The sequence below is a fragment of the Takifugu rubripes genome, chromosome 13 (genome assembly GCF_901000725.2).
Source record: "Takifugu rubripes chromosome 13, fTakRub1.2, whole genome shotgun sequence".
Lineage (NCBI taxonomy): Eukaryota > Metazoa > Chordata > Actinopteri > Tetraodontiformes > Tetraodontidae > Takifugu > Takifugu rubripes.
This window is the reverse complement of record NC_042297.1, coordinates 14,089,183-14,115,295: the sequence shown is the minus strand read 5'-3', so window position 1 is coordinate 14,115,295 and position 26,113 is coordinate 14,089,183. Positions and strand designations below refer to the sequence as shown.

At 38.6% G+C, this 26,113-nt stretch overlaps 2 protein-coding genes across 2 annotated transcripts in view; one reads left to right on the top strand and one right to left on the bottom strand.

The window, feature by feature from the left end:
* Positions 1-39: 39 nt before the first annotated feature.
* cln6a (CLN6 transmembrane ER protein a) lies at positions 40-4,706 on the bottom strand. Its single transcript, XM_003969809.3, has 7 exons — positions 4,508-4,706; positions 3,789-3,909; positions 3,593-3,691; positions 2,777-2,965; positions 2,171-2,226; positions 1,461-1,583; positions 40-376 (listed from the first exon to the last, which is right to left on the bottom strand). Exons 1-7 carry the CDS (start codon positions 4,582-4,584, stop codon positions 106-108), a joined length of 936 nt encoding a protein of 311 aa, XP_003969858.1. The 5' UTR covers positions 4,585-4,706; the 3' UTR covers positions 40-105.
* Positions 4,707-5,090: 384 nt separating this feature from the next.
* The window catches only part of ddb1 (damage-specific DNA binding protein 1), a 28,564-nt gene continuing 7,541 nt past the window's right edge, over positions 5,091-26,113 (top strand). Inside the window, exons 1-21 of the mRNA XM_003969632.3 lie at positions 5,091-5,269; positions 6,249-6,397; positions 7,157-7,273; positions 7,400-7,621; positions 8,079-8,193; positions 8,389-8,486; positions 12,120-12,278; positions 12,564-12,647; positions 12,868-12,984; positions 14,438-14,540; positions 16,001-16,076; positions 16,145-16,253; positions 17,203-17,381; positions 19,026-19,189; positions 19,864-19,971; positions 20,873-21,080; positions 21,235-21,330; positions 21,622-21,733; positions 22,408-22,531; positions 24,143-24,307; positions 24,686-24,780. Coding sequence (XP_003969681.1) covers positions 5,209-5,269; positions 6,249-6,397; positions 7,157-7,273; positions 7,400-7,621; positions 8,079-8,193; positions 8,389-8,486; positions 12,120-12,278; positions 12,564-12,647; positions 12,868-12,984; positions 14,438-14,540; positions 16,001-16,076; positions 16,145-16,253; positions 17,203-17,381; positions 19,026-19,189; positions 19,864-19,971; positions 20,873-21,080; positions 21,235-21,330; positions 21,622-21,733; positions 22,408-22,531; positions 24,143-24,307; positions 24,686-24,780 — 2,661 coding nt within the window. The 5' untranslated portion in view covers positions 5,091-5,208. The remainder of the gene's footprint in view (positions 5,270-6,248; positions 6,398-7,156; positions 7,274-7,399; positions 7,622-8,078; positions 8,194-8,388; positions 8,487-12,119; positions 12,279-12,563; positions 12,648-12,867; positions 12,985-14,437; positions 14,541-16,000; positions 16,077-16,144; positions 16,254-17,202; positions 17,382-19,025; positions 19,190-19,863; positions 19,972-20,872; positions 21,081-21,234; positions 21,331-21,621; positions 21,734-22,407; positions 22,532-24,142; positions 24,308-24,685; positions 24,781-26,113) is intronic.

The following is a 26,113-nucleotide window of genomic DNA, read 5'->3' as shown; positions in this document are numbered from 1 at the left end:
GGGAAGAGACCCCCAGAACACAAATAAACACACAAACACTGTTCTTAAGAGTCATTTAATAGACTATTTTCTAAAAAAAACAATAACAAAAAACAGATATGAAAGTTAATGATTCTTGCTGATATGTAACGTATAATAGGACCAGGGTTCTGGTACGTAAATGAGTCCGGGGTACTTTTCTCGCAGCACTGGGTCGTTCCACAGATACACCACCCACAGCCCCACCAGTAGCAGAGTAACTGTGAAGCTGCAGAGGAGGAACAGGCCGTTCTGGTCTGGCCTGAGGCCTTTGTGCTGCTTAGAGATCAAGATGGTTACCATGGCGAGGAAGGTGAGGAGGAAGAGCTCCGTGATCTGTCCTTCTGTGACCAAATACCTTGAGGACCGACAACAGCAGAGAAATATTACATTCACACACTGTAATGCATTTGAATTCAAAATGAGAGCTTTCACAAAGGGTCCCATGTGTAAGCATAAGTCTCTGACACCGACTGCAGCTCTTTTCTAATTTCTCAGCGCTGGTAAATGTTGCGTGGTATCATTTACCTTTGAAAATCTTTCCAAATATTCACATTAGATAACATCTACTGCCACAGAACCAAATGAAGCAACTCTTTTCTAGAGTAGGATTTCAGGGCAAAGTTTCTGGTGTGGCTCACTCAGGTCAGGGGGAGCCAATGAAAGAGGTCTGCTGCAGGGAGAGAATAAATGGTGACGCTATTTCTGTTTTGTTAGAGGACAGGGCACTGGACAAAGTTAATAACCTGATATTTGATTGCTATGTAGTTGCAGAGTGGGCTCCAACTGTGGAAAATTAATTAAAATTAGGTTTGGCTTGTTAGGGCTCTAGTGAGGGCCAGAGAAAACGAGGCTGATCCTGCTCATGGTTGGCTGGCAGGAAAAAAATGCAACACGTGTTGAAGATCCCAGGGAGCCTATTTAGTGGAATCTTAAATGTCCACTTTCTAAAATGTTTCAAAATCGGTGCAGACCTCCAGTGGTGTGTGTTCCATAACACTGCCTGAGAAGACATGCTGCGTCCTTGCCAAGCAGGTCACTGCTTTCTGCAGACTACCCCTTTTTTCAGTTCTTTCAAATGAAAGATGAGCCACAGCGAGGCAACATATATTTTCAAAGTTACATAATATTGTCAGAATATATGCTGTTTTTGTATGGTTAGGATTGATAAGTACCCCTAAACTGACGCACCGCAAACGCCGTTTCTGTATTTACAAGCACCGGTAGATAGATTGCAACCTCTGTGTGTAGGTGCTCCTCTTCACTAAAAACCCTTCGTCCATGTAGACACAGTGCTATAACATTCATAGTGCTATAACATTCATAGTGCTATAACATTCATAGTGCTATAACATTCATTTAAGATCCATTTGCTGTTACGCAAGTTGTGTGAAACATGTTTACGTCAATAAATGATGAGCAAGGCTTCAGTGGTGACGTACCAGTAATAGAGTGCACTTGGCCCCAGCAACAGCCAACCAGAGACAGGGAACGATTCCTGTTTTTTGGCCTTGGTGAAGCATCCACTGAAGTAGAGGGTCAGGACGATGAAGAAAGGAATATACCTTGAATGACAAAGAAAAGCTTCAAAGACCTGAGGAACTGCAGATGAAACTGGTGGAGACAAACAGTTCTTCAAAACTCTGTCAACCATCATTTCATGTCATGAACCCTCTATATGTGATGGTGAACGTTTGATTTGTGGCAGGTATACATTTCTAAACACATGAACAACGGCTGTGACATACTGATGTGGTTTTTCATTTATGTTATATAATGGCTTTTCAAAGAATATAGAGATTTAAAGCATCTCCTGTAGGTCCGTGAACAAGCCAAATGGAAGATTGGTGGCTTTCATGGCCGTTTATACAAAGGTGAAACAGAAAGCCATTTTATGCTGCCATCTGTAAATGTGTGGGTGGACTCAAAATATGTGTGAATTGCCTGATTTTCAGCTGTGCCCATTCATTATGTCATATCACATGCAGTTGATCCATTATATCATGTCACGTGCAGTCGATAGCTGAAGAGGGATTTGATTTGTTCATTTAAAAAGGTGCCTTAACTGCACAAGTGAATCTCAGGGAACGTGTGAAGCAGCAGCCACACTCATTATTACACTTATTTGTTTTAAGAAGTCTTAAACACGTACCACAACAAGTGTCCCAGCTGCTCATCATAGAAATACAGCAGCTCAAAGGAGTCAATCTGTGGGGAAAGAAGAAAAGAACTCACGATTAGGAGAAAGTCCCTATTCTGCCTGAAGCAACAGCGCCACCCACTGGTACGTTATACTGACGCAATTATGGTACATGGGGGGATTACAGAACATCACTGAACGGAGCACCAATGATAAATTCTGTATAATTTATAAAAAATAATCCTATAAAACATATAAACACAGCTAACTGTTCTGTCAGCCTTCATCTAAGTAAAAAAAGCACAATCTAGCTATTGTACAACTAAAATATCTATTTAGAAAGATCCACTTAGTTTTCTTCACAATATACATACGAACCTGACAGGGGAATGTATGGATGTCAAGTGTTTTGGAGAACTTTCTTTAGCCATTCTGTAAAATGTGCCTATTATTTCTGTCCGGTCACATATATGCCACACATCAATCCATGTCTCGGTGACAACCACAACAGTTGGTGCAGGTTAGCATGAGCCAAGGCAAGAAAAGCTATAAAGGATCTCTGCTCAAGCAAAAATACAAAAAAAGATGATAGTGTAATTAACAGTGTTTCCCACTGACCAGAGATGCAGGTTTGAGGTTTTTGATGATGGGATTCTCTCTGACTGACAGATGGAGCTGATACCCACTCAGAATGAGCCGGTGATTGATGGAGTCTCCCACCAAGTGGATGCTGGCTCCCATGACAAAAGTGATGATGCAGAGGTAGACAGCGGAGCGAGGCAGTGCCTTCGGACTGCGCTCAATCAACTGGTGACAAGACAATGCATTTTCTTCATGAGAGATTAACATTTCAATGAAGCAGTTTTGAAGTCTGGATGCTGCTTTGAAGGTAAATAAAACTCAAAGATAAACTTTAACACTCCAAACATTTAAAATTCTGATTATGAATTAATCAAAGCTATATAAATTATAATAATAATAATAATAATATTCATCCAAATAATTGATTCTGGAACTTCAGCTAAAGAAAGTTCTCCAAAACACCTAACATACCTTTTCTTGTCATAAATTATTTATAGCACTGTTGTTTGCAAAGGATTTAGCCAAGTCTTCAGTTCAAATGGTTCTTCCAATTATATTAGTTTTTCCTCATTTATATATATATATATATATATTTCTTGACTGCAATATCCCATTCAGGGTCAGGAGGACCCTCCTTTGGAACCTATCCCAACTAGAAGATATATTTCTGCAAGTAGTGAAATGAACAATGTAAATATCCTCAAACTGGAAGATTGAAATAAATCTCTAAGCTACATGAAAGTATACATTTCCATCCCAAAAAAAAAAAGTACTGTCAATGTCAAATCACATTGTTTTCTACATTCCCGAAGACATGCATGAACTTTGCATAAATGTATTAATAACACTTACCTTTAGCATAAGAAATGGTGTTATGACATTGTAGGCCATATGGAAATAGTCTCCAGCGCTGGGCTTGTTCAGGGGAAACCACTCCAGAGGAAGGATTATCTGTAACACACCACAAGATACAACTTAGTCCCATCAATCAGCAAATTCAGCTGTGGCAGTGATTCTTTATAATGATCATTTTATAAAGCCTTATTACCATGACGATAGGCCTTCCAAAGTCCAATATCCAGTTCTGCAAAGTCAGCCAGAACCACAAGTCAGAGTGGAAATGGTTTCTTTTCTGGTGGGGCAAATTTTCCTTCAAACTGACAGGAGTGCTGTAAGGACAATGGAATTTAATGAAGTAATATCATTCTACTCTACTCAATACAGTTTTGTGTATCATCAACTTAAGTTCTGTAGTAATTTGGGATTAAATACACGGTTGCATTTATGTCTCACGCTTTACACTTTGACTAATTGATTTACATATATTCTTCAAATCAAGGAACTCGTGATAAAATAAAAAAGCGCGCCAATTCAACTGAATTCGCGTATTTTTTGCAATCACAACCACTCTAACCAATAATATTTGACACATTGGACATTTCCTGAAGGGGCTGACAATACAGCTATCCAAAAGTGGTCTTTTTCTTACACATAATTGCACCAATGAACAAATAGTCACCGTAATAGGCTTTGTCGTTGTGCAATATTTTACCAGCAGTTCACCTATTGGTCTTTAGTTAATATTTTTTTGATATTCAAGATATTAAACACCATTGTATAATTCTCTGTTGTATCCGTATCCGTAAATAATAAATAAAAAAAATTAGAAGCAAAAAGAGATCTACATTTTTGATTCCATTTCTGGGTCGAATCTAACCGTGACAACATGATGCAGTAATAAAAATAGCCTCTGCTTAAAATGCAAACCTGTTTAGTGTTGGCTTTTGTAAACCGTTTCCTCGACGTTTTCGTAAACTCTGGGTTTTGTGTGCGTCGTTCGTCATGTTTTTTCCCGATGCTGTTTGTTAATGATGACAAAATAAATGGAGTAAACTAGAGTAAACACATTTCTGTGCAGGGCAAATTGCACTTCCTTATTTGCAGCTTGTTCCCGCCTTTCATCGCTCCTATCCAATCAAAACGCAGAAAATTAGTGTGAGTCACGTGACCTACACACCCGGATGGTTTTGGGTAACTGGGCAACCATAACTTTCTTTTCATTATTTGGAGACATGTGATTGAGGACAATCTGTCCTCAATCATCAATCCTTTCACCGAGACTCACCCCGAAATAGTGCAGTAAGGGTAGTTGGATATATGGTAAATGTATGCTAATTTATACATGATGGCGTGCAGATATACAATTTAGTACCTGAACTAGAGTATTTGTCTACATTAACATTTAATTCAGCGCTTTTTGTAATAGGAAATATTGTTGTGTGTGACGTATTACCTCCTCAACACATGGGGCGCTGTAGTTCAGTGGTTGCCGCTGGTTCCGTGCCTCGTACCATCCAAGGCCGCAACAGCTTGTTCAAGTACTTCCGGGATAGTAATTCTCAAATGATTTCTCCACTGTTGTGAGAATAAGACACTTCGCTTGTGTTTGTATATTGTCGTTGTAAGAAATGTCGTACAACTACGTGGTGACAGCACAGAAACCGACGGCAGTGAATGCCTGCATAACGGGTAAGTATTCGCTGTGGTTTGACTTTTCGTAACTGCGTTGTTGAACCATTTTTTACCTGCATGCTAGCTGCTGAGCTCCCGCGCTGACTGAATTACAGCCCCGTCCGGAGGGCCCGCAGCAATATTAATCGCTATCGTCCCTCTTGTTCATTTAAACAGGCCTAGGCCGTTTGTGGTATTCTCATATTTATGGAATTTATACCGAACGCAACCATGTTATCCTATTTGACGAATATGCTCCCGAGTTAACAGTTTTCGTGACTGGGGCTGACCCACATGACTTGTTGACATAAAATTGCATCGCACCGTTGCTGTTGCAAAGTGCATCAAATGTGCAGACTGCCCGAGCCGACGCTATAACTGCGTCATCTCTCAAGGGTTTTCTTCCATTTCACCCTGACCAAAATAGGGCAATGCCCTCCAACACGTTACGTTAAGATGGTGTCTGTCAAAATATTACCGATATAACACACGTGTCGGTGACTTCTCAGTCGACCAGTTCGAAGAGAATCTTGGCTAAAGCGAATTCAACTGGTCTTCTGTTACGTATTAGAAAAACTAACAGTTTTTTAACAGAAGTTTTGTTAGTTTGTTAGTTTCGAACAACTACTGAAGTCCAGTTGAATGCGCTTAAGCCAAGATAAAAATCATATAAGGCGTGATTCTTTCTCGCTAAAATTAATTAAAACATTAATTATTATCTAGTGTCGACTCACCGTTGTAATAAAATAAATGTAATAAAACGTAGTTTGCACGTTGTGAAACTGCCGATAGCTCTGCCTTTGTAACCTAATTTGATTAGTTGTAGATTAAATATTTCAATTTCAAAATGTTTTCTCTCCCATACTAAACTCTTTAGTGATTGCATTTGTTTAAAGAATGAAATGTTGAATTTTTCATGAATCAGTAACCTTATTTAAATATGATTTGAGATGTATTCATGGTGTTGATATTTGGAAGGCAATTTTGTGTTGAACAGGTCATTTCACGTCCGCCGAGGACCTCAATCTACTCATTGCTAAGAACACCCGATTGGAGATTTATGTGGTCACAGCAGAAGGTCTCAGGCCCGTCAAGGAAGTGGGCATGTATGGAAAAATTGCTGTTATGGAACTCTTCAGACCAAAGGTGTGTGATTGTTGAGTGTTGGTAACTTGTTTTGCAACTGAACTTGAAACCGTCTTAACTATATCCAGTGAGAATAAATGTCTACAAACCTCTGTGAAAATGTCAATTTTATTTATTTTCATTAACTATCCTACTGGGGCACCTTTCTGTGAATTATTTATTAGTTATGAAACAACTGTCCTCTCCCACTGAGATGTGTCCCCATAATTTAGGTTCAGTTAAGAAGAGTAAGTGTAAAAACAAAGATACAAAAATAGAAAAGTACATAAAATGTTGTGTTGTGGTCAATTGATATGCTTGCAGATGTAAATCACTAAGTGTCCATCAGGCTTTCTCTTGGGGTCAAGGTTGTGGGTTTAACTGTTCTAAACCAGTATTTTTTGCTGACTTGTGTTAAGAGGCCCAAGGTGTATACTTTATTTTATAAAACTGAAACAAGAAAAAGTATTTTATAGATAAATTTGTGATGTTGCATAGGAGTACAGTCATCCACTATAAGGTGAGGATCTAAGATACACACCATCACACACACCCCCTCAAATGTCTTCTCAAGTCCCTGCATTGCCTGAAGTTGAGCAAAAATGAATTAATAAATATGAACATCTTAAATAAAAATAAATGAGTGGTTGTGAGGTGGGTTCACAGATGGGTGAAGTGTGTCACTGATAATTTGGGCTTGATTACGGATCACAGCTCAGCTCATTAAATTAGAAGCAGGTCTGTGCATTTAGATGTTTGATAAGTGCTTTTTTATTTAAGGGTGAGAGCAAAGACCTGCTGTTCATTCTCACATCCAAGTACAACGCCTGCATCCTAGAATACAAACAGAACGGAGAGAGCATTGACATCATCACCCGTGCTCACGGCAATGTCAAGGTGGGTGGGACACAAGTTGTATGAAATAACTACTCGCTATTTTCCTTCACACTATGTGCAACTTACTGTACTAAAAAAAACAATGCAAGTAAGATGAATATTTGTTTTTATACCTTACATTCTCAGGATCCCATTGGGCGTCCATCAGAAACTGGCATTATTGGAATTGTGGACCCAGAGTGCCGAATGATTGGCCTGCGGCTTTATGATGGACTATTCAAGGTGATCCCGTTAGACCGAGACAACCGGGAACTCAAGGCCTACAACATCAGACTGGAGGAGCTGCAGGTTATAGACGTACACTTCCTGTATGGCTGTCAGGCTCCAACTGTCTGCTTCATCTACCAGGTAGGACTTCACTTTAGCGATCTGAGGCTGACATGTCAGGTGGCCCTCGAAGGCCTTATTCTGGTGTGTGGAGCAGCAGTGTAAGCTTTAAACACAGAGATGTGTGGGCTCACCTCTTGGGTGTATTGCAGTCATTTCTGGAACAGCAGGCAGTGTGTTTACAAGGCACACTCCAGCTAAATGCAGGAAATCATTGATTGAGAGCAAGAATGTTTTAAATCATGCACTGTGTATGTGTTTCAGTGTTCATAGGAGAAATTTTAAATTTTCAAGGAGATGTGTCAACTGCGTTCTGTAAAAACTCATTATTCAGTACATTTACAATGTGAGCATTATTGTAAATACCAGGGTGTATGTACACTTTACCTTTCTATATTTTTCTTTACTTTTTAACATTCTAAGTCAGCGTATTAAAAAGTAAGAATTTTTAATATCTCTTCTCAACGTGGCAACATAGGACCCGCAGGGGCGCCATGTGAAGACCTATGAGGTTTCTCTGAGGGAGAAAGAGTTCAACAAAGGTCCCTGGAAACAAGAGAACGTGGAGGCTGAGGCATCTATGGTCATCCCAGGTACAGTAGTTATTGATGAAATCATAATAAGCTATGTAGTATTATGCCAATATCGTGACAGCAAAAGTAGATTTTTCTCATTTTAACTACTGATTGCAGTTTAATAATTGATTTAGTTTTTAGCCCTTGTTACCCTGTTAACTCAAAACTAGTTTGTATGAAATTGAAGACAATTTCTGCCTGCTTGTATTTCAGTGCCAGAGCCGTTTGGGGGCGCTATTATCATAGGACAGGAGTCCATCACTTACCACAATGGAGACAAATACTTGGCCATCGCACCACCTACCATTAAGGTAAATACCTCACTTGTATTGATCTGTATTGTGTTGTGTACTGATTCCTCTTGCATCTCTTTTTAAAGGAGATGAATGTGAGACTTATCTTTTGACGATTCATCAAGTGACAAGAATTGTTTGACTGTGCTGTCTTGCTAACACAGCGATAATTGGTTTGTTGTCATAGTAGGCTCAGTTTTCTTTTTAAATATAAATTAATTTTGAGATTAAAAACAAATGACAGATGTCTTTGTCACATGTAAAATGATGTGCTGTGTAGAAAAGACTGCATAGAGAGAACAAGCTCGCTGTTGCATACCAACATTACCTCCAATTTCCACTAAAAGCATCTGTGTCCCAAAGCACGGTAAATTTGAAGTGAGTGACAGTGCATACCCTCTCCCCCGGAACATAATCACAAACTCATGTGAGGATTGCTAGTACCCCTGTGCGATCATGAAATTCAGACACTTGCAATGATAATTAACATGATGGTTGAACTTAACGGTGTGAAATTGCAAGACAAAAGTCTTTCAATTTTCACGCGGTGTCTTTTTGGCTCGAATGTTAAGTTCAACCGTTGCGTTAATTATCAATACAAGTCTTTGTAAACAAAATACCGTATTTGCGTGACCATAAGGCACACCTAAAAGTCTTAAATTTTCTCCAAAATGGACAGGGCACCTTATAATGCGGTGCACTTTATGTGTGCGCAGAGTTCCAAAATCGGGACTTACAATATTTAATAAAATATTAAATATTTTAACATAAATTTCATTCCATTGTTTCTCCTCATGCGTTTTTCCTTAGCAACCTCACTTTTACTATTTGTGTAGTGTGATTTATTTATTTTTTATAGCGGGGGGGGGGGGTTTACAGTCTGTAGTCCATATCCGAGCTTGTGTCAAGTTTTAGATTTGGGCAGATGTGGGTCTTTCCTATTTGGTGCAATCTGAGCAATGTGGATTGGTGCATCGTGAGAGCGCAGTTGCTGAAAAATGAACCTGGAGCCAATGTTGGATGCAGTGGAGCACTGTGGCACTTCTGGGATGTCGTGGAAATGCACCTATTCACTAGAATGGGAGTGTGTTTGCTACGTAGTGTGTGTCATGGTGCGTGATTTTAGTAAAAAATTAGGGGTTACACTATGCACAGAATTTTAGAATGGATAATTACTATCAGTATTAAGTGTTGGTCTAATCTTGAGAGTTCATTTATATTGAAAGGACTAAAAATAGCTTCAGTAAAATGGAGATTTTGCCAAAAAAAAGTCCCACACACATATTCCCTAAATATCTTTTATCATCAACAAAAAGCTAAAAGATTGTGCAAACATTGGTGTTTGTGATAAATATTACTGAAGTTATATGTCCTGAAGTGAAATTCAAATTCCAGGCAGAACTGCTGCAGTGATGACTTAAATTCCCAGTACGGCAGCATTTTCGATGTTATACCATCAAGATTAAGTCTGCTGCCCTTCTCATATTTAACAAAGCTCAAGACCCAGTAGAGTTCTCCAGCAGCATCCTGCTTCTATAATTAGAGAATGTTCTGTGGCGGTCGTTTGGCATTTTTGATACTGTGGGAGGAAGGGAGAATGCATCTGATATGGTCGGTTCAAAATTAGTTGCATTGGAAATGTTGCATTTAAGGTATGTCATAGTGACTTATTCCTTTTGTATAAAGAAACAACAAACCTGATCAGTGATTACTCAACAACCTGCAGTTGCTTTGCAAGCTGGACATCTCTAACAGTTTTCACAGTAGTGTTAGCTGATGTCGCTCAGCTGATGTTTTATAGAAGAGGCCCTAAAACCTTTGATGGCCCTTTGTGTACATCAAAGTCCCAATGCTGAAGCATTCCGGTTTTGAACTACAGAAGCATGCTCTTAAGCGTACAACTGGATTTCTGGCAGCTCAATATTAGAGTTATCCGTCTCAAGAGAACAAGTGAGAAAAAAAATCATGGAGAATTGCCTGTGTATGTTTATTTGCAGCCTGGTCTATGGTGGTCCAGCCAACTGGCTTCAGTTGTGGAACCTGGTACAATAATGATGGTGTCATTCAGCTGAGGGAAGAATTGTGAAAATAAAAAGATTACCGTAACTATTTAACATGAGCGGTGCCTCTGAAAGACAAGAGGAGAAAAAGAAAATTGTAAAGACACAGTCAAATGAGAAATGGGCTTGTGAAAATAATAATACCTTCTACTGAAGACAAGTAAATCAAAATCCCGCCACAATAATTTTAATGCTATGTTCCAATCATGGCTATGCTGCTACTCAGCCTATCTTGCAATTACATTGAAGACTGTTTTTTTTTAAGCTTTCAAATGTGCCTGAATATTGTATGTGTGTTCTTTTAAATTCCTGTTCGCCTCATATTTTATGAAGTAGCCTTAGGTTTCCTAGGATTAAATGCTTAAAATAGGGCTGCCAAAATGAAAGCATCGATGCGAGGTGAATACATTTTTAGAATTAATGAATTAATTTTGTTTCATGATTAAATGCATATGCAACCTGCTGCTCTATCATTGTAGCCGATGGACATCAGAGCACAGGAGGGACGGAATCAAGTGGAGCAATTTGGGGGGAGGCAAACAAAGACAAACAAAGCAGCAACCATAAATAAGTTCATATTAATTTGCACATATTACAGGGAGGAGTTTAAGAAAAGGGACAGAAATTTAAATGGATAGAATAGGACAGCCTAGTTTTCACTGTCAGTTTCCAAAATATTATATTGATCAAATAAAGGTAGAATATTCTGTTATAACAAACTATCTGTACAGCCAGGTTTCTATAGCTAGATTTATTCGATATCCTCATGATAAAAGCTTCACATATCTACCATACATAATCATAATAAGTTTGATTTTACACTCTTAATATTACACAAGCCAGGTTACCCCAAAGCGCTTTTTAGTCATTTCAACAGTTAAAATCTAATCCATTTATAGTTTCCTCCCACTATGTCTGACAGGTTGTGAAATTTAATGTTTTGGATCCTTTTTTGGATTACAATGTCTGAAATAAAATTATATCTAATGATAAAGATATTAAAGGTTCAAACGTTCTTTATTTCTACCCTGAGGTATATTTTGTTTGCAGAAAATAAGCTTTAACACTCACATTTTGACATTAACAAACAGCATGCAAATTTTTGAATAATTCAAGATTCATATTTTTCTATATATCTATACACCATATTTTCTAGACAATGGAATATAAATTTAAACTTTTAGTCTTAGGTACCTAGACATGGAACTAAAAATAAACTATGCACAGAAATCCAAAAAGAAAATGGATCTGCTATTTCTGAATATACGCTTGTATTACTGCTCCAGTTTTGAAGTGAGTACAGGTTCCTGACAGAATGGGAAGGAGACTTTTAATCTTTCCTTTGTCAAGTAAAAGAGACTGTAACCCAGTAAAATGATTTAATCTTGACTTAAGGAGACACTCTTTGCACCATGTTTCTGTAATAAAGAACACAACTAACAGTAATGACTTGTACTTTGACGTGCTCATTATAAGTGTAGAGATGATGCATGAGGAGACGACGAGGGGGACTTTTTCTGCACTATAATTCAAATAGCTTTTTGCAGGCTTTAACTCCCTGTGATCCACTATGCTCTCTTCTTGTTTCCAGCAAAGCACCATTGTTTGTCACAACCGGGTTGACCCAAATGGCTCGCGATACCTGCTGGGGGACATGGAGGGACGCCTCTTCATGTTGCTCCTGGAGAAAGAGGAGCTAATGGATGGCACAGTGGCTCTTAAAGACCTGCATGTGGAGCTGCTTGGAGAGGTTAACTGTTCTCTTATTTTGGGGTGGTGTTCCTACTTGATGTTCTACTGATGCAACTGCTAATATTGTTGTATAGTTGAAGTGTATGAATTAAGTATAATCTCTGTTATCTTCTGGTAGCTAAACATGTGTTATTTGATGCTTTATAATGAACAAGGTGTCTTCGTATTTGAACATACATTATGTGCAGGTATAAAAAACAAGTTTGGTTTTGCCATAGTTAACTGATAGAGGCTCTGGGTTGAGATTAAGTGAAATCAGATGTTTTATTTTATTTAACACCAGACTTCTATTGCCGAGTGTTTGACCTACTTGGACAATGGCGTGGTCTTCGTTGGCTCCAGACTTGGAGACCCCCAGCTTGTGAAGGTGAGAGTAGCACACCAAAACCCTGGCTAAGGGGAGTTGTTCAGTTGCCTTTAATTTAAACTCTTGTTAACCCTGGAGGACATTACCCATTTAAAAAAAAAATACTCGATTCATACTCAGATTAATATTGGATTATGATACACGTGTTTGTTTGTTTTCTGATCTGAATTTTTCCTCTGATGTTTGGGAAATTTGATCACTCCAAATTTTTGCATTCCAGCTCAACGTCGACAGCAACGATCAGGGCTCATTCGTGACTGTGATGGAGACGTTCACCAATCTTGGCCCCATTGTGGACATGTGTGTTGTCGATCTGGAGAGGCAGGGCCAAGGACAGGTACTAATTTAAAGTTAATATTTTCATATCTGCAGAGCACAAACAAGATTTATGGTGCCAGAAAAAACAGGAGTAACAAATTATGATTACAAAATTCTCCGCCTGTTAGATGTTTAAGGGAAATCATTGAGACAATTTTAAAGAGCGTCCTGGGGTGATTACCAAAGGATGTACTTCAGCATAACAAGATGATCACTGAAAGCTCTCTTTGGAGCCACAGGATAGACTTATCTTGTATCTCCGTTTTTGTGTTCATCTTTACATCTTTTTATTCTCTGGGCACAGAACCCATGCAAATAAGTGCTTAATTCGTATTTTTATCAGCAGAATAAAGAATGCAACATACCACAGCAGCCAGATGAAACTGGGCAGAAGGAGCAAGTTTTCTGTAGATAGTAAAACCACAGCACACTGCTTTTTTCAATAACCACTATAGATTTGTTTTTAATTCAACAGTTAATCTTGTACAGCCTTAATATCAGTTATGTCTAATCAGCTTTATTATTATTATTACTATTTATCTTTTGTTTTGGTCTCTTTCTATTGGCGCACGTCTTGTGTCCACCTCAAAATTGTCAGCACCTCATTTATGCCTCATGTTAAAATGAATTTCAAAACCTAAATAGGCTTTTTTGTTCAACTGCCAAAACACAGCTTGATATGTAATATCATGTATTGGTTTTTCAGGCCTTCAACACCAACAGTATTCCCTCAAATAGCCCTGAACATTTTCAGTTCAGAATCATCAAGTTTAATAAGTCAGTAAACAGATATAAAAGCTCAGAATCACTGCGTTCGTGTATGCACAGGTATAACACGTCATTTCATCTTTTAAGATGAATAAAGAATAAAGAAAACGCAATTACTTTCATTCAACATTCAGCATGCATCACCTGCAGTCACACCAGATGAATTATCATAATGACATATGTAATGCTCCACAGTCTGGGCCATGCATTGTAAACCCTACAATAAAGACTTACTGAATATCAGGATTCTGTTTGTCCCATGAAAGAGAGTGCGTGCGGAAGCATCTTTCAGCACACGGCTAAGGGAGTTGTGTGAGTTGGCAGGCTTTAGGGGCTGAGATTATACAAATTCTGACTTTAATCTCATTAGCGTACCATGACTGGATGAATAAATAACATTCTTGTGCTCTCCACGGACATAAAAGTACTTTGGGGTCTTGAACCTCACTTGCTGTGTTTTATTCTCCACTGTTAACAAATTTAAGTCCTCAAAAATATTTCTTACTGCTTTTGCCGCTTGTGCTGTTTTTATTGATTACCGGTAAATCCAAAGACATTTGAGTTGTCTTAATCTAATGAGACCATATATCACCCAATAATGTCCCGCCATCCTTCACCATCAGATCAGTTAGGCTGTTAAAGAAGCAAAAGTAATTCAGCCGTATGAAAGGGGGGGAAATAATTGTTTTGTCTTTTTCTCTCAGCTGGTGACATGTTCGGGTGCATTCAAGGAAGGCTCTCTGCGGATTATCCGCAACGGTATTGGAATTCACGAGCATGCCAGCATTGACCTCCCGGGAATCAAAGGTTTGTGTGTATGTTTATTTGTATCCCTTTTACATCACAATCAAAACCTCATTTTTGTCAGGACTCGAATCCTTTACTGACTCAACAGTTCGGCCAATTGAGCCCCCCAGGTGTGTTGGTTTGGCCTTGTGCAGATGCCAGATGTTGATTATTCATGCATGACCTGCTCATGTGAGTGCAGATGGCTCAGCTGTCATTTGTCTTGGATTTGCCATGGTTGAGATACACATTTGTTCTCACTAAATCGTTTCCCACAGCAGTGTATGATGTTGTGATTGGGACAATTAACTGTCATTTTTAGCCAGCCATTGTGACAAACATGATCATTCTTCATATTTTTCTGTGAGCTCTACCAGACATGTCAGCTGTCTGCACTATACATGAGACTCAAGGTCACTTTCTTGTTTCTGGCTCTGGAGATGTATAACATGAATATTTCAAATATTTCAGTAAAAATCTGTATGAGATGGTGCAAAGATGTGAGGAGTGGGCTGGAATCCATGAACAATGAAGTGTTTTTCACCTTCACTTCAGAACACATTCCAGACAAAAGATGGTTCCCCAAAACATTTTGATCTTATTATGTATGTGAGTTTGAGCATATTTAAATTTTATACTTGAAGCTTTTTTCAGAAACCAGTGGAGGATTTTTCATCATTTTTTAAAATGTTTCATGCATTTTGCTGTTTTGAACATCCTTTCATGTAGACTAAAGCTCACATTTTCTCTGCATACAACAATAAACTTATCAGTTTTTATGAAAAGCTGCTCCTCGTCACACCAATCGATGAGCTGCAAAGATTAAAAGCAAGGTTGTTTATAGTTTTTAAAATCAAATTTATTTTACAGGGACAACATATTTTTTGTGTCTACTGACGCACATCTGATGCAGCACAAATGCTTCAGTCATAGCTAAATTGCTGTCAAACAACCATCTATGTAATAGACAAACAACCATCTATGTAAAAGATCTATATGTTAAGATTGTGTCTTCAGATAACACACAGAACAGGCAACTGCACATATACTGTAGCTAAAACACCTGTATGGCTGTGAAGCAGACAGACGTGAGCAGATGGATAATGATGACTTGCACAGAAACATGTATTAGATGCAAGTTATTCACAGTTCAGGGATCACATGTTTCACCTGTGTTATTCAATGTTTTCCTCCTCTCCTGAATCTGTTCTTGCAAGGTTAAGTAAGACACACGGGCCAGGTGGGATCTGCTTGTTCTTGTTAAGCTTCAGTCATTTATTGAAAATCTTTTCCCTAAAACTCAGCTGCTGCCAGCTTCCTAATGAGAAGCAATTATTCACTTACACAATCGATGGCTCTCCGAGAGGGATCTACAGAGTTTACAGCTTCCAACGCGAGGGCATTTCCAGACATATCAGTTTTCAGTGGGCAGTTTGGTAGACACAAGCATTGCTTACACCCTCTCTTGAATTCTCTTCAAGGTTTATGGCCGCTCCGTTCTGAAGCAGGTAGAGAGACTGATGACATGCTAGTTCTGTCTTTTGTGGGACAGACACGGTGAGTGTTATCTGTGCAGGACCCCTGTCAAGTGTAGAATCGATTCAAAAGTGTGTCTTTTCCTCAAGAGTGTTGATGCTGAGCGGCGAAGAGGTTGAGGAGACTGAACTGCCGGGATTTGTGGATAACCAGCAGACGTTTTACTGTGGAAACGTGGCACACAATCAACTCATTCAGGTTTGAATCAACAAAAGTTTCAGGCCTTTTAAAATAAATGCACTGAAAAGTTTAATAATTTAACTTGGACGATTCAACGTTTAATAAGAGATACTTCACTCGCTCTGAATCGTTCATAAATGGAAAGGGCAACTCTGAATATCAGAGGAAGGACTTCATGTATATTAGATGTGGCACTTCTAAATTCAGGATTTTGTGAAATGAGAATGGAAGTTGCTGGAAATTCTGCTTGGCATTAGCCCCTGAGCCATGACGTTGTTATGACAACAGGGCCTGTCTTTGAAAGCTGCTACTCCTTTGTCTCCTGATTTATTGGTATTTTTGAACTAAAAGCATTAATTTTGTTTTTTCCTTCCATTTATTAACAGCTAGTGGTAGATGGTACTTATGATCCTACAATAGCCCTTTGAAACTCGGACGCTCAGAGATCAAAGAATATACGCCGATACTAAATATACTCCACATCACTGAATCTATCTTTCCCTGACAAGCCAAGTTAAGCTGGGCATAACAGTAAGGGTAGATTTTTATAGTATGCTGAATAAATCCTTTAATTATGCTGTAGTGCAAACCTGTTAAGTGAGTAATTGATCAAGATAACGATCACTGACGATTCCTGTCCCTACACACAGGCAGTATTGTAAATAGAGGCTAACTGTAATATCCATTCATAGTTTTTAATTACAGTCTTTTCTCTGCTGATGTGGGACTTTTGTATTTTCTTGTAATATCCCCAAAATTACTTAAAGCAGAACAATTTTATTTTCACTTTTTAAAAAAACTAGCAGAGGCCATTTTTATTAAGTCCACATTCCAGGCTGGGAATGATATAATCTTCTGTCATGTTCATATTTTTTTTTTAAAAACAGAATGCTTTTGTCAACTCTCCTGGAACATTGATAAACTGCTGCACAAAACAAGTTTTATATGTTAGTTTATGTGCCTTCAGATAACATCAGGCTCAGTCCGTCTAGTGCTCCAGGACAGCAAGGCATTAGTGAGTGAGTGGAAGGAACCCCAGGGAAGGAACATCAGTGTGGCAGCCTGTAATCACACTCAGGTGGTGCTCGCCGTGGGCAGAGCCCTCTACTACCTGCAAATCCTGGCTGGAGAACTCAAACAGATAAGGTAGGACAGACACACAGATCAAAGCATTGGAGACCTTTTGTTAATTTACTTGTATATTCAGGCAATATTTGACTACCTTTTCAACAAATAAATGGCTACTAAACATAGGGCACTATGTAAAATGCCAACAATTAAATTCTTTAATTGAAAAATATTTAAAGAAATGTTTTTGCTTACAAGATAAAGTTTAAAAAGTTCATTACTTCCTTGTTGAAAATCCCCCCCCCCCCTCATCGGAACCTGATTGGACATCGGTGTCATGTGACAGATTTGCCTTGATGGTTCCTTGGTCAGACTCAATTCTAATGTTAAAAATGACATGTTGATTTGGGGATTGCATCTGATTTGAAATGTTTTACCCATTTTTCTGTTGCTCTTTGGGGCTTTATTTAATAGAAGAATGCTTCCCACAAAAATGCCCATTTAAATACATATTTAAGTGTGAGTCACTTGAATATAATGGCAATATTTTGAGGGGGAATGACACTGTTTAGCTCGATCGATTGGATCTACTGCAGTATGTCTGATTGCACAAGAAAAATGGAAATCTTGAGGTCTCAACAGTGGTCAGGGATTTTAGCTCATATTTATTCTTCACATCACATTTTGCATTGTAGCAAGATGATTAATGTCATTTATATGAATAGTTTCGGTGCTGTGGCTTATTTCATTTTAAGCATCCAATTAAAAGTTGAGTTTTTATCGTCATCACTGTAGTTTGAGCCTTCTTTGTCTAAAGGGATTTGGAGAGGAAAATTTTGCATTTAATTTCGGATGTGTTCAGCAAATGTAGACTCTCTTAGACTTAATCATATTTCCATCTGTCTTTTTATGGTGTCCCGGTGTGGCTGCCTCTGTGCCATTATTACCGTACACTTACTTTAACAGCTATTCAGTTATAATAGAATAATACTAGAAGGTTCTTTGATTTCTATAGAAACGGAGCTTGTAAAGTGATCCTTTGAAAGTACTGCATTGCTACTGTGTATTTTATCAACTAGTTCTCTAACGGTGATTTATCTTACATTATTTGCATAGTTAAGTGACCATATTCAATTATGGTATAGGCTTTCTTGACATCTTAATTGTCTTTGTAGTTTAAGGCGCTTTTCTGAAACAAGATCTAATAAATGACCCCCAAGATGTGGTTTATTTCCCCCAGTAGGTACTGCAGGGAGATAAAGGCCTGAGGAGGCATTTCTGGTACATTTGTCAGAAGATCAGTAATGTTTTGTAAAGCTGTAAACAGATCAATCATCAGATTTGTTACAGAATATCCAAAATTTTATATCAGAGTGTTAGTCTGAGCAATATTGCAAATAATTTTATCTTGTTTCATCTGAGGAAATCCCAACCTGTAGAGAAAAGGGACAGCACATTTTGTATTGTATAGTACGTGTTAATAACAGATCAGAGGTGCAGAGATCTGTGTGTCAGTTCATGATTAGGGATCAATAAATTCAAGAGAACATCTGAACTTATTAAATGAATTTTAAAAACCATCTGGCTCAGAACTTTCCACCATTACATAGAATGTTAGACCACCTCTGAATTTGCATCACACACAGAAAGCAAATCTGCTTATAGTTTTGGTCACAGCAGGGCAACTGTCACTGTCTTCTCACGAATTTACACCATCTTTAGTACCACAGAGATGGAACATGAAGTGGCCTGCCTGGATATCACTCCTCTGGGAGAAGCTGGTGCTGAGTCACCTCTCTGCGCTGTGGGGCTCTGGACTGACATCTCGGCCCGCGTACTTAAACTGCCCTGTTTTACACCCCTGCACAAGGAAATGTTGGGTGGAGGTGAGTGAGAGGGGTGAAAAGGACCCTGGTTTATTAGGATGAATATATTATATTATATTGTATTATTGAAAGATCAACCGGCGTCATAATTGTTAAACCTGTCTGGTCAAATTATGAATTTTTAAACACTAATTTCTCGTTGTGCTTTTTAAAATGGAGTCAAATGCTCAGAAGTCACTTGGGATTCGAATTCCTTATGTGGTAAACAGATAGAGAAGGGACTTGTACTTCTCAAGTAAAATTTGCCACATCCTTATCACATCATTTTTAATTGAAGGCTGCACAGTGCACACTTGAAATAAGGTCAGTCGTGTGTGCAGACTATGGAGAAACATGAAAATTTAGCTGCATTTAGAAGTTTGCTGTATTCTAACATGGGTAAAAATTCTGTGCAGCTTAATAAAAACTTTAAATTGCTCACAAAGATGGTGCTACTTTTGGAGCATCGAACAGAAAACATTTGATCGGAAGTGTGTTTATCTAATTGGACTGTCACTCAAACAGAAAGTCAAAGACCATTTACAACTTTCCTTTCTTCTTTTTTGAGAGTCGGCAGCCACTCTGACCGGTGACTCCTATTGATCTTTCTGACAAGATGCTTTTACGCACATTTATCACTGGGTTGTTCCACTGTGAAGGAAAAATAAATCATTTTCCTCTGCGTGTGTCCCCAGAGATCATCCCTCGCTCAATCCTGATGACCACTTTCGAAGGCAGCTACTATCTGCTCTGTGCGCTCGGAGATGGAGCCCTCTTCTACTTTGGTCTGGACCTGCAGACTGGTAGGTCTTTCTCACCAACAGCACTACCCAGCATTCTCTGAGCAATTCAAGGCCTGAAGCAAAGCCACAGGCATCTGTCTGGAACCATTTTAATTTTCAGAATAGGCAATTCTCCATGAACTACTAACTGCAAATTTTTAGTTTTATTGCAGCAGCAGCAGAGAAACTTTTCTGGCTGAAGAATTTTTTTGAGGATGGAAAAATCTGCCATTTTGCCCTCCAAATGCTGAATGAATATAAATGTTTCTTTTTTAAAAAAAAAAGTTAATTTCACTAGAAGGGAAGTCACTGGGTTTACATAATGTAACCAGGATTTGTTATTTCTTTTTTCAGAAACTTTCCAGAGGTATAACTTTTATTTCCTAAAGCAAAAAAGATTTGTCTCACAGGCTTTGCCCTGGATTTTTATAGCCTTTTATCTGAAAACCACATACTACTTACTGGATCTAACAGTATTTATTTGAGAGCACAAAGAGTGACCTGGTAACCTGTTTTTCTTTTTCCAGAGGCAGAAATTGTCACTTATGTGCCTTAGTAGTACATTCAAGCTTTAAAACAAACACTATCCTATAATATTGCTCAAAGGTGTCTGTTTTGATGCTCAGGGTTTTTATGAATACTCGCAGCAACTCCAACCACACAACCAAGCGATAGTCTCTCTAGTTGGCCTCAAGGGAAAGCTTCAAATAATCATTTTCTGGATGCCTTCAGCAAATTGTGCTGTATGTGTCAGTTGTTTTTTTTTTGTTTGTTTTTTTTAAAGGTACACCTGTCCGTTTGTGACAAATACGGTTTGTTATGGTCAAAGCTTCCCACATTGGTCTTTTTTATTAAATTTTTATTTGAGGCTAGCATCCACACACATAAAAATCATCTAAATTTGCAATTTTGCTTGCAACAGGTGCCCTAAGCGAGTGCAAGAAGGTCACTCTGGGAACCCAGCCCACTGTGCTGAGGACATTCAGATCTCTTTCAACTTCGAATGTGTTTGCCTGCTCTGACCGACCGACTGTCATCTACTCCTCCAATCACAAGCTGGTCTTCTCCAACGTCAACCTTAAGGAGGTCAACTACATGTGTCCACTCAACTCTGAGGGTTACCCTGACAGGTCAGCTGCAGAACCTTCCCTCTCTTCTTGTTATAAAGATTCCCATTGCTTCAATGGACAACCACTTTGTTTAAATAATTTCTACAGCTTACTGGGCTAATTAGCACTCATATTTACTTTTGTAATGTTTCCCTCATTGTTGTTTCTTTAACAGTCTGGCTCTGGCCAACAACAGCACCCTGACCATTGGGACAATAGATGAGATCCAGAAGCTCCACATTCGTACCGTTCCCCTCTACGAGTCTCCCAGGTCAGCACTTCTGCTGTCACTGAGTTAGAACTAACTTAGTAATAAATGATTCAGTCCCTTCATCTGCTCTTTGCTGAGACTTTTCCGGAATACTCCTTTTTCTGTGATGTTTAACTCTGTGTGACATTTTACAGTAAATTAAAGGTTTGCTCTTAGTTTATTCTGTCAGAACATAGCAGTTTATTCAGGTGTGTCTTTTCTTCTGCTTACAATTTTTATGCTGTTGCCATGCCTCTCAGTCTTTTCTTTTGTCTTTCCTGCTCTACTCTCCCTCTGTCAACCCCCTTTCAGGCGAATCTGTTACCAGGAGGTTTCTCAGTGTTTTGGAGTTTTGTCCAGCAGGGTGGAAATTCAGGATGTGAGTGGCACCACATCGCCCGTTCGACCCAGTGCGAGCACCCAGGTATTGCACCACACTCTTTAGAAGATAAATACCCAAAGTTTTGTGTGGCGTGTCTTTTCTCACCCTGCAGACTAAACTCGGTGTATTCTTAAGGACAGCAATATCAAGACAGTAGCCATTTCAGATGTCCTGACAGAAGAATGTTTAGATAAATACTCATTTAGGTTTTATTATTCTTCTCTTTACTTTGGTCTTTTAATTACAGGATTTGGAACTGTTGTTTCAATAAAAGATTAGTTTGGTCTTAACATTTAATAACCAAATTGATCTTGGGCTTTGTCGCAGCTCTGATGATTTTAACGAGATCACTTTGTGAATGAAACTGTTTTTTTGAAGTGATTTGTACGTGAAAAGCTCCTCCTTTCAGTCGCATTTTGCAGTATGTTTTGTGTTCGTTGAGCCAGACTCCTCAGCCTGCCTGTGGACACAGGTTGGTGAATGGTGCTTTTATTTGTGTTTATATGACTGCAGCAGAGCACTTTTTGGAATCAGAACTACTCATGCAAGAAGAATCAAAATTTTAAATGCTGCACATCTGGTGCCACAGATGGTGTTCGCTGTGCTGCTGGGGTCACACAGAGGTCCAATTTGAGATGCTATTATTATCCTTTATTTGTTTTCTCCTGGTTTGCTCATGTCCGCTTGTACTGTCTTATAAATGAATCTTCTTACAGGCCCTTTCCAGCAGCATGAGCTCCAGCAAACTTTTCCCCAGTAGCACTTCACCACACGAATCCTCTTTCGGCGAAGAGGTGGAGATTCACAGCTTGCTGGTTGTGGATCAACACACCTTTGAAGGTGAAATGGAGCATTTGATTTGACCTAACCTAACTTTTGTACGATCTTTAATTGTGATGTTTTGTCATTGCTCATATTTATCTTTTACACCACACTCATTAACAAAGCAGCTAAACACATTGGTGGTGTAACTTTGTTTGTGGGAGGATTTTGCTTCAATCTGTTCTCCAAGGCTGATTTTACATTACCAATTTCTATTAAAATCCAAAGACTACAATATCTTTAATTATGTAATCAAAAAATCTCATTTTCCACACTGTGTTCCAATTAACTGGATATTTTTTACTGCGCACTCAGACAGCAACATTTTATTAATATTGTAATGTTCATTGATCGTGTTTAATAGTTATTAAATGCAGCAGCACATGTTTGATTTAATTTTAGACCGATACTAAAGACAAACTCTTTCAGGTTAACATCCAAAAATGATTGTAGTTGTAATGGGTGTAGGTAATTGGTCAGTATATTATTGCGAAATAGATCAAAGCTCAAAATCTGCCATCGTATCTCATCCTCATTGTTCTATTTTATATCCATTATGACTTATTCAAATAGACTTAGGTGAAATATAGAGGAAAACCAATTAACAAAGATAAGTCATTTTATAACTTAACTGTGAATGGTAAGCAAATTCACCAATTAAATTGAATTATCCTCTCTTTGATGTACAACATATCACTGAAAGAAGAGCTGTATTATTAAAGTATGAGTGTGTAATAGTGAGATGGTGATGAGAAGCTAGAAGTAAAATTGCACTGTGTCCACAGCGATGCATAACTCTAGTTTATTATGGAGTCTTTACTGTCTGAAATTGCTCTATGGTGATTTGGGGAGCTGCAGCCTTCGTCAAAAGTAATCAAATGGGCTTAAAAGTTATAAACACCCCCCTATTTTCATTTTGGGAATAGAAAACATTAGCATTTGTCAAATTATTGCCCACTCTCTCATATTTGACTGTCCATTATGCTGTAGTTTCTAAACAGAATTTGTGCCCCAGTGCTGTTACAGCCATACTTTCCAGAATATGCAATTTACCATTTATTATTTGGTTTTCATGTCAGCTTAGTTTGTGCAGGTCATTCTAGCAGCGCTGTAAAATCAAACGACATCCACAGTAAAGGAGAGGATATCACATTTGAACACGCCTTTAATTAAAGCTAAGGTGACCTACTGTATAAGAAAAGTATGTTGACAAACAAGATCATACAGATTTCTATTTGACGTTATCGATACTGTCGTGAACTTGACACGTGACCAGATTTCTTTAGAAATATTTCATGCTTCCTTCATCATAACGGAGGACATGTGTTTTGGCATCTGTGTTGATAGGGTAAGACTTTTACCATCTGTGGGCTCTTTGGTGATGTTGAAATGGCATCATGTTTAGCAGACATGATTGGGCTGGTGTTGGCCTCTATGAAACTTTGCTTTAGCATAGGGAAACACATTCCAGATCATCAAAGTTGAGGCTTATTGACTGGCAGTTTTCAGTTGTGTGGTAACCAGTAATGAGATGTTGCTCTGCTTTGTCTATATGAACAGTTAAATAAGAAGTAATAACTGTAGCTGTGAAGAACACATTTTTATATGAATTTATGCCTTCTCCATCAGTTCTTCATGCCCATCAGTTCCTTCCCAGTGAGTATGCCCTGAGCATGGTGTCGTGTCGCCTGGGTAAGGACCCATCAGTGTATTTTGTGGTTGGAACTGCCATGGTCTATCCAGAGGAGGCCGAACCCAAACAGGGGCGCATCATTGTCTTTCACTACACTGATGGTAAGAAGCCTTTTCTCTCTATTTCTTCTTCAGCTTTTGTTTTGCTCTCCTTATTCCCTCCAGCATTGCTCCATTCACATTGCACTGCCATTCTTTTCTCCTTTAATCATTCTTGATCAATTTTGTTTAGTCTTAGCTCACCTCCATTGATCCTCTCATTTTCTTTCATTCAGCCTTTTAAAGATGCACTTCTTGCCTTTCTGTTATCACCTCATGCTTTTTAAAAATCATTTATCTTAGATCTTACTCTGAATGCATTGCCTTTTCCTTCACCTTTCTCCCTGTTTACCTCACTGATCTCATTCTAGTGCTAATTCAGGATGACATTACTCAGATTTTTAGTGGAAGCCTGATATAGATCAAGCTTTTTCCCTCCAGGTAAGCTCCAAACTGTGGCTGAGAAGGAGGTGAAAGGAGCTGTCTATTCTATGGTGGAGTTCAATGGCAAACTGTTGGCCAGCATCAATAGCACAGTAAGTGCTCCCACAATTGTGAGCAAGACTTGACTTATCTGATGTGTAGGATTTTTAAAGACTTGCAAGAATCTGTAGCTTAAATGTTAAATTTGCCTTAGGGTTCACTTTAAATGATTACCTGCTACATTCTTCCGTCTCCATCTGTGAGGCCTAATGCATCTTTATGCTGCTTTTAAAAAGACTTTGTTGATAATTTTTCAAATCAGAATTTACAGGTAGAGATCTTAAATGCATCACCTCTGTAAAGTTTTCCCTCCTATCATTAAGACTGTTTGTCAGTCATGCAACTGAAATGATTATTCATTCCTTTTACAAATTTTGTACAGTAGTCTCAAAAATTCCAGCTGTCAATACCATTTCAACCAATACTCTTAAGTTCTGTTCAACCATGCAACTTTATGCAATCATTTCAACTTTCTGCACTAAGGAACAGCTTGTTGTAGCTGTGCTTGAAGAATACTGATCTGTATGTCAGCTCCTTCCTCACGCATTTGCAGAATCACTCATTTATCATCGACAGTCACACCTAAAAATCAGAAAGCAGCTCCCCGGCGCAGGCGCGCCTCATGATGGAGAGATTGCCAGGACCTGGCCTGTTGTGCTTAAATATTTCAGAATTTTGGGCTTAATGTTGTGTGTTTTGAGTGAAGCAAAGGAGATAACACTGATAGAGAGACATTTGTTATCTATCAATACCACAATGATCTGTAATTCTTGTCTGTTTTTACAAAAAGGAAAAAGTATCCAGTAACTCTCTAGTCTAAAGCACCAACTGAAAAAATGTTTTTCAGTCAGACCTGTCCAGCAGCCAGACAGATGGTGACTGCTGTTTGTCTGTCAGACTCTTTGGCTTTGTCAAGGCGACCTGGAATTATTGATTATCTCCAGATTTCTGGCAGACTTGCCTTGCAGTATTTTGCCATTTGTAGGAGATGGCAACTTTTTAGCCCTTTAAATCATCTGGGTGGCTGCAGTAATGTTGCTGCACAGATGATTCATTGTATTTAAAGCTAAACTTCAAATCCTTGGTCTTGTCTTGTTGAAGTGCTGCTTTTCATTATCACACTGAAGGGAAGTTTTGCTTTTATAGAAACACAAACTGTAGTTTTGGACTGTAGTTAATCGGAGTTCTATTGAAAAACACGAGTCTTTTAAATCTTCTCCCTTTTGAATTAAATTTTCTGAGAAGAAACACAAATTTTCAAGAAGAAACACATACCTCCCTTTGAATATTTAAGTGGCTTTATTCTGTTTGAATGGGTGTGAGGTAGAGATTGAATAGGCACAAGTCCCTCTGCCCGTGTTACAGACTCACTCGGTTAGAGGATTG